We start from the raw sequence: 8,606 nt of genomic DNA, 5'->3' as shown, positions 1-8,606 counted from the left end.
TGACTATTTTTAACGGAAGAAGCCTTTTAAAAACTGGGGGGGGGGATTTTTTTTTTCCCTTTTTTTTTTTTTTTCTTTTTTTTTTGTTTCTTGAATCCTGTCCCTTCCAGGCGTATTATTTAAGAGCCTGTGAAGTAACCAGCTCCTCTGTGCTAGGTAAGAGCATGCAACTGATGCAAAACATGACCACATTTTGTGTTTTCCCCATGCCGTTTTGCATGTGTGGTTCGTAGGTGTTTTGTTTTTATTACCAGCCCACCGCTACACAGTGGCAGCTCGAGCTTTGATGTTGACTTCTGGCTGAGATTTCGCTTGTCCTTTTTTCCCTGACCTGATGCCCTTCCTTGAGATCTCAGTTGCATGCAAAACTGGACTGAATTCTCTGGGTTTCCCCTTTGCTACTTGGCATTTTATCAGTCTGAAGCATGAGTGGTGTCTTAACGCCATCATCTTGCACAGCAAAGTACTCCCAGAACCCCTCACTGGCCTGTCGCTCTCGCGTCATACTTCACTATCGTCACCTTTACAGCTTTGCATCTCCTCGTTAATGTCTCTGAACACAAATAGCTCTCCCAATAACGAGAGGTTGTGCTAACACACTTTTTACTGCTATGGAAAGCGAATACAGTTCTTTAAAAAGTCAGACTCCTATGTAAAGAAGAGCAGATACTTGTCTGTGCAAAGCTGCCCTTCCGTATTTTTTTCCCCCCCCCCCCCAAACAACTGGAGTTTGTGTGGCTGAATGGTGCTCTGGCTACGTAGCTCTCATAATAAACCACTTGCAATTGTAAATAAGAAATATATGCCTAAAATAGTTCAAATATATATATTAAGTATGTATATTTAAAATATTAAAAGTATTCTTACTATTTAAAAGAATAATCTTGTTAAAAGCTCAGAATCCTACAGGGGTGGAGGGGAGTTCCAGATTCTACCGTGCTTTACAGCTCTTGCATATCCTAGATGGTTTGTCCAGCTCCTCCTAATGGCTGTGCTAATTTTTCTGTACTTTCTTAGACCAGAGGCCTGATTTTCTGTGATAGTGAACACTCGGCTTGCACTGGCACGCTCAGCACCTCTGAAAGACGATCACAGGTTTGACTCAAGAATGAAAGCAGTAAAATTATCTTTTTTATAAAGGTTGTTCTCGCTAGTATTTAGAATCATAGAATCAATCGTTTAGGTTGGAAAAGACCATCAAGTCCAACCGTTAACCTAACCTAACGCTGCCATCCCACCACAAAACCATGCCCCTAAGCAAACCAGGTCCCTAAGCATTGTGTTGGCGCCTCCTGCCAAATGTCATTTTAAAATGTAAACGGTGCAGAAGTCTACAGAAAGAAGTTACTATAAATACAGATCATTACTGCTAGGAACCACCAATCCTGTATGATGAGAAACCGATACAGATTTTGCGACTCAAGTCATGTCCACTGAATAATATTTAATAAAACGTTTACCTCAGCGATAACAAACTACGTGAGAAGTACAGTGGTTTACAGAGCAGATACATGAGATGGTGTTTGTGCATTTAGTTTCAGCTTTTCTTGCCCAAGTATAGAAGATGCTTAAGTGAGGAACGTGCTATGACCAAGCTGACGCTTAAGGCCCATTTGCATGAGTGCATGAACCCGCCAGAAGACACGATGAATGAACCTTGGTATCATGAGTGGAGAAGTAGTCGTACTGGGGTAACACTCAAACACGTTTTAAACCCTGGAACATGCAAGGCAGTCGTATGGATCGGTACAAGCAGCGCTCCACGCACGGAGCAGTTTGCGTCTCCTGTACATAGATAGCGCCGCGGCTGCGCCAGGGCAGACTTCAGCACGTTTTTTAATTTGAGGTGAACATGCATCCAACATTTTCAGGAATAACTACATACAGTTAGGATTCTCTGAAGGATGAAGCCCTGACCCGACGACCGCAGTCGGGGGGTGAGGGTGGGGGGGGATTTCTGCCATCGGCTTCGTGCAGTGACAGAAGTGCGTGCAGGATTTCAATCGCTGTTTTTAGACTTGCCCTTTGCTTGTCGCCCAAGCCAGCATCACTCCGTACTCGGCCAGAACCACATCCCTCCTTCTCCCCGCTTCTCCGCAGCGCACCTATCCGCCGCCGCCGAGGCGACCTGTTCCCGCCAGCAGCTCTGCCTTTGTGGCTGCCCCTCCTGTCGGTGCCGACTGCAGTCACCTTCCGTTCCCCCGGTTCAGATCCCAGCAATGTCCTCTATGGCAGAAGCCAACCACGCGTCACATTAACTTAATGAGGTATTAATTACATTTATGAATCAATCCCTTCTCCTCTATGAGCAGTATTTCAGGAATTATAGTTTGTCTGTGGGTATTATTTTTTAACTTAAATATATATATATAAGGTGTAATAAATAACTTTTTTTTTTTTTTTTTTTGGAAGTGAGGCGGGAGATTAGATTTGTGAAGTTGTTGATGCTTCCCCTTGGTTTGCGCCGTCTCCTTGGGCTGAGTGAGTCAAAAACTGTCCTGTAGCTCCAATGTATAACCTGGAACGCATTGGCCACTTCTGCAAGAGAAAAGAGACAAGCACAGTGCTGAGACACACGGGAGCTGCCCGGTCTGAATGCAGTTCTCAGCAAAGCTTTAAGCGTTGATGGAATCACAACATGAGAAAATAGGAAGCTGTTGCCATCACCAAAAAAGTTCCCATTTTGTTGTTTGTTGGAAAATGTCACTAGACGCTGGGTAAGGGAACCCCAGCCTGAGTATTTTCTTGTGGTAATCAATCATGAGGCACGGCTCCTAAACTTCCCCCCGGACCCAGCGCAGGAGCGAGGCGCGCTGATCGGCCAGCGCACCGCTATTTGTATCGTAGATGTTCTGTTGGGAGAATACACCAAAGCATTCCCCTTGACGGTGCCAGGGACACCATGGGGCTACACCAAAGCCTGCAGGGACTGCAGCCCCGTCTGCACACCCCTTCGTGCCGGCCGGCCCCCGCAATACCGACGGCAGCACAGGGGCTGCTAAAGACTGCGTTAAGAGGGAATTCGGTATAATTGCTCCTTGGCGGTCTTCAGCACCAACAGCTTCTTGTTCTTCACCAGCTCCAGTGATGTCAGAGGAGACAATTCATCTTTCCCGTTCATCAATTATCGGAACAATCAGTTACACTGGTGTTAAATATCTATTCCTACAGCTCGAGTGTCTTAACCCGAGGAAGTTACTTACTGGGAAGGGCCCTGCAGTAAGGGCGGCCCCAGCCGCCTGCCCTTCGCCTGGGAGGAAGCGTTCAGCTCCAGTTTGGTGTGCCGAGTTCCTTATTAGAGAGGTGGATGTTTGAAAAGGTAACTTGTCACACACATCTGAGGCAAAAATACCTGAAACACAGCCAGCAGGTTGTTCCAAATGAATAAAAAATTTTTAAGACACTGTTGGGAACAGGCTGGCACCTTTCCTGTGGGTAAATAAAGAGAGGGGTCTAAAAACTACAGGGGCTTAATGCTGCAGTTAAATCTCAGCTCTTCTGTTTAAAGACATAATGAAGCAGCCTGTTCTCTGCTGGATCTCATTCAGCCGTTTTATTTCAAGAGCGATGTTACGAATTTGTCCCCAGTAAGACCTCTGAGTTTACAGTCATTAACCTTATTTTTTGTTCGCTGTACACACACCTGTACTTGGGTATTTTACTTTGCTCTTGTATTTACTGTGCTTGATACACGAGCGCAGTTACAGTCCTTATCTCTGTGGTGGTCTCATGTCCTGCACTTTGGGGTGGGTTGGTTTTTTTTTTGAAGCATGTGCTATGATTTGTCTGTCACACCCTTGTTCTGGTGCCAACTAAAAAAAAGTTAATTTACTACCAGGAATATTTGAAAGGTTGGTTAGACTCACAGAATCTTTACAGAACTAAATACAGGTAAATGGCACATAAATAAGATTATAAAAAAAAAAACCCACTTGCTAGATGAATCCAGTATTGCCGTATTCCAGTAGCCCAGGAAATGCCCTATAATAAATAACTATTTAAATGTATTTTTCTGCCAGTAATAGTTGCCAGCTGGTAAAAAAGTACTCTAAGAGACCTGTGTCCTTCCACTCTGACGAAGGGCGCTAACAGAAGCTACTTCAAACTTATTTTGAAATACGTCCCACGGTATTTTTTTTTTTTAAATTATAGCCACCTTCTGATTGATGTAAAGGTTTTACTTTCTTAGCGAGCCTGCGAATCATTTAAGTGGCCTCAGGAGCCTGCGTTCACATCACACTTTTTACAGTGACCAACACTGAACAAGAAACTCTCTGTGTATTAGTCACTTTATAGGAATTAGAGATTACTTCACAGATTAATCTTAATTAAATCATTCTGAATTCACCAGACTTTACAAAAAAAAAAAAAAAAAGAAAAAACCCACCCCAGTGCTCTAACTCACTCCCTGAGACCAGAGCCAAAGAAAATACCCTGTGGTATTTAAGAGTCCCGTCCGTCACCGAGCAGTGCATTTGAAACCAGTTTCCAGCCCCAGCTCCTCTCCAAGAGCAGTTGCCCTTTCTCGTCCCCTCTGCATCGCCATGAATTGTTTTGATGAAGGGAAGAGCAGCAACGGGGGATACCAACTAGACGAAATAAATGCATCAGAAAAGCACTTTCTTAGAAGGAATTAACACGTGGCCAGTAATTAACGCCATCTCCCATACCTTGGCTGCCTCAGCGGGAGAACCAAAGCGGGCCCAGCCGCGGCTGGGGTCCCTGCTGTGGGACAGCGCATCACCCCCACCACATACACCCCCGAGAGCCGGGCCCGGTGGATTTGGCAGGGGATCACCAAGGTTTCCAGGTGGGGAACCAAGGAGGTGCTGGTACTCCTCCGGTGCTACCCTCTGCCTTTGCTTCTGACAGACCATGTCCCACTAGGTTTGGACCTACGCTATGTTTGATATTTTTGTGCAAAGTCCCTGAAGCTGGAGGGACAAAGCTCCAGGACGTTTCCACCAGGCCCCCAGCACCTAGCTGCAACGGTTAGTCTGGGCAGTCTTTACATGTATTAACTCCGGGAAGGTAAATCAGCTTTAAATCTTTAGTTTCACCTAAGTATCTTTAACACCTATTGACTTCACTGAGAGAAGGTGGTAGCTGCTCCTCAGCTCTCCTACCTTGACAGGGTGGAGGTATCCGTCCCCTCGGAGGGTACCCAACCCCTCTCCTGGTGACTCTTCCTCATCCTGAAGGCTGCGAGTGAGGTGTGCGATATAGGTGGTGGCCAGGAGGAGGACATCCAGCTTGGAGAGCTTGGTGTCGGGCGGCACTGAGGGGAGAGTCTTCTGCAGCTCGAGGAAGGCATGGCGCAGGGTTTGAACCCGACTGCGCTCCCGAGCGGCGTTGGCGGCAGCGGGTCTGCCAGGGGGGGCCCCAGCCCGCTGCCCAGCCGCCGAGGGTGGGCAGGAGTTGCTGCCGGCAGCAGAATCGGGCTCTGCGCCCGGGCTGGAGATCTCCTCCCTGCTCTCAACCAAGCGTCCACAGTCCATTGGTGACTTCCCCTGGCCGGGAGGGTCCTGTAACCAACAAGAGCATCTCTACAGCCAGCCACCACGCTGTGCTGGAGCGAATGCTTTCCAAAAACCAAAGATTATCAAAGAAATGCAAGAGCTGCCCGTGCCAGGAAAAGCCAGGATGCTGCCGTGCAGCTGTGCGAGCTGCCCCGCCGCTCGCTGCTTATAAATTGGGTATCACACACAGGTACAGAAACAGAAGTTGAACGCTTGACAAAGATTTAATTTTGGGGGGGGACAGTATTACGCAGAGCAATTTCTTTGAATCACTCCTAGCCCAAAGATCACCCGGATCTTCTGCAAAAACCCAATGGGCAACGCTGAGCAGTGCTGCCATGGTGGTTTCCATTTGCAACCAACAAAAAAAATCAGGCTAAATGTGATTTTTCTTTAAACACATTATTTCTATAATTTGGGATGTGGGACTGTGTGCATATTTTCTATTCACCTGCCATCATTTTATTGATGGTCTTTTAAGCGATCAGTGCTCCACGGATCACAGAAAGAAAAATACCATTTTCAGCTGCAGCCGTGAATGGAGCCACAGAGCATAGTACCAAGATTTTGAAGGACAAAGCTTGGTCCACGGCTTTAAAGGATGAGGACTTGCGTCCTCCCACCCCTAACACTACTCAAGAATTCCGTGCTTATCCTGTAGCTTCTACACTTTCAAACATAAAAAGCATCTTGTAAACTGGATTTTGGCCATTGGGGGGCAAAAGAACCCTTTGAAAACAACAGCAGAAAAGCTCCTTTTGAGCAAAGCTGAAAATAATGACTGCGAGGTCTTTTCCCAACTTTCAGAGAAAAGACGGTCAGTCAGCCCTGCCTGTAATAATAAACTCACAGTCCTTAAATTCTTTCAGTTCCACAGTTAAAATGCAATTCAGTCAATACGCCCCGAAGTGCCGCACTTCTCAGCTACAATAATACCTGATCCGGCTGTCCGCAGTCAAGCAGCCCCTGTAGATGTCTCAGACAGATCCCGGCTTTCACGTCTTGGGAGCGGCTGTGTCTGTGATGGCCCAGCTAGGCAATGCGGGTAAGAACGAGTTATTAAAACTCTTAATTTCATTCAAATACTACGTCATTTCAAAAAATCTAAATAAAATTGATGCACGTAAATGACCAGAGATCTACCTTTACAAAAACTAGGCCTTGATTTTGCAAAGAGTTTCAACCACATGCTGAAGTCCCCCCGATGTCCCTGTGTAACTGTGGCTGAGAAAGGCAAATAACCTGAGATGGTGAACCAAGTCAAAGATTTATAGCAGAGAAGAGGAAAGGTTTCTAAATAATCTTTTTTGCGGTGCTCTAATCTGACAGTATTAGGAAGACGCTATTATTTTTGGTGTTTTATTGTGATTAATTTGCTGTCAATCTGACTCATAGAGCTTTATCAGGTAATGGTCTCTTAAATAGTAGTGCAGTTTAGACTGAAATTATTTGTGAAATACTCTGTGTGCGTCATAACCATAAACAAAAAGGAAAAAATTTTGTTATTCTTCTCTACTGTGATAATTATGACCTCTATATAATAAACCATTAAATCTACATGAGCTTGTGAGGGCTGAGAAATGGTCCTTAAATTGGCTATTTCCTTTAACTAAACATAAAAAAAAGGTCCCATGTGCTTTCTTTTCCTGGGTATTTTCTTGCCGTGTTAAGTCACAGTCGGATCTAGATGTGTTTTAGTGGGGAAAAAAAAAAATCATCTCTTTTGCCACTGCAGTGGCAAACCAGTCATGACATAGGGCAGAAGAGGCAGAAGAGCCCATCGTTTCAGGTTTATCTACAGGATTTCTCATTTGCCATCCCATTGAGATCCCACCGAAATAAAGAAGCCTTCCCTGATTATCGGAGAAGTCTAAATTACACAAGGGTACCGACAGACTGGGTTCGTACAGACACCTGCTCACCTACTGAAACACAGGACTGCGGCTGGTTTACACGCAGTTCCGATGTTGCTGTGTTGGTGTACAAGCAAATTTAGCACCAGGATGCCTCTGAGTGACACACAGAACATACCAACGCACGTACCTGAAAACCTCATTTCCTTGGGCGCCCCTTGAAGTTGAAATTTCTGTTTTAGGAGCTTCGCATCTGCATCAGATGAAATCCTGAGCCTACGGGGGGGGAAAGAAGGCAGAATTTCAGCTGTGGCAATGAGAGGTTTCCCTCTGAATTACTTTCTTCACTGTCAGATTTCCCATCAAATAGATACAGCCAATGGCCTGCGAACATCCGCTATGCAGAAACACGGGATCTACTGCGGGTATGTACAAGCGTGTGGCCAAAACACGGCGGTTCCCCGGCCAAGATCGCCTCTGTTACACGGGGAGCCTCCCCCTTTGCGCTGGTGCCACCAGGCCGCACGCCCTGGGTGCTGCGCTCCCTGCGAACCCAGGCACCACCCAAACCTCGTGGCCCAAAATACCCGTTGCTGAAAACCAAAGTGAATAAAATACCTCTGGGCAACGGTCGGTTCCCGTGAAATTGCCTTTAACATTTTACGAGGAGGAGGTTTGGTTTTTTTAAGCCAACTGCGATAATTTTTGCAAACACCCACCTGCTGCCTGGCATGCAGAGAGACCTGGAAATGGGGGTGTGAAAGTAAGTCAAAGTATTTCTAAATTATTTCTAAAGCGTTTCTATCGCAGCATTGCTAGTGCAGGCAGACGCATTCGCGTTCCCACACGGCATTCCAAAGACATAATCGGTTCGCAATCTAATTCGTTAACCAAAGAAAACCGCACGCCGCTGGTTTTACTCCGATATTCCGTGCGAGTGAAAGGGCGATGAAGGCCACCTGCCCGCACGGAGAAGGAAAAGACGGGAAACGCCAGAGCGGAACGTGCAAATGGGACAGGAACGGGTGGGAACCTTCGATAAACTTGTTGGCGGCCTTTTCGGTTGTTCCTTGGAGGGGGTGAAATACAGCGAATTATTAGAAAGACCCGGCCCTTTGCCTAACGCCGGCAGCAGTTAATGGGGACACCTTCCCCGGAGCCGCGACACCCGCCACCAGGGGATGAACCATCCCGGGGATGCACTTACCGTTCCCGCCCGGAGCCGTCTGCCCGA

The 8,606-nt window shown here is 46.5% G+C and overlaps 1 protein-coding gene across 1 annotated transcript; it reads right to left on the bottom strand.

Annotated features, from left to right (window-relative positions):
- Positions 1 to 2,424: 2,424 nt before the first annotated feature.
- On the bottom strand, positions 2,425 to 5,498 carry TCF24 (transcription factor 24). The gene is made up of 2 exons (XM_035890118.1): positions 5,127 to 5,498; positions 2,425 to 2,538 (listed from the first exon to the last, which is right to left on the bottom strand). The coding sequence occupies exons 1-2, from the start codon at positions 5,496 to 5,498 to the stop codon at positions 2,425 to 2,427; spliced, it is 486 nt and encodes a 161-aa protein (XP_035746011.1).
- Between the last annotated feature and the right edge of the window lie 3,108 nt (positions 5,499 to 8,606).

Source organism: Egretta garzetta, unplaced genomic scaffold (genome assembly GCF_000687185.1).
Source record: "Egretta garzetta isolate BGI_Z169 unplaced genomic scaffold, ASM68718v1 scaffold251, whole genome shotgun sequence".
NCBI lineage: Eukaryota > Metazoa > Chordata > Aves > Pelecaniformes > Ardeidae > Egretta > Egretta garzetta.
This window is presented reverse-complemented; position numbering and strand designations above follow the sequence as displayed.

Coding starts and splice junctions, on each gene's coding strand:
- TCF24 (XM_035890118.1), bottom strand. CDS start 5,498: ATGGACTGTGGACGCTTGGTTGAGAGCAGGGAGGAGATCTCCAGCCCG. Junction 2,539..5,126: donor GATACCTCCACCCTGTCAAG/GTAGGAGAGCTG, acceptor TTTCTCTTGCAG/AAGTGGCCAATGCGTTCCAG.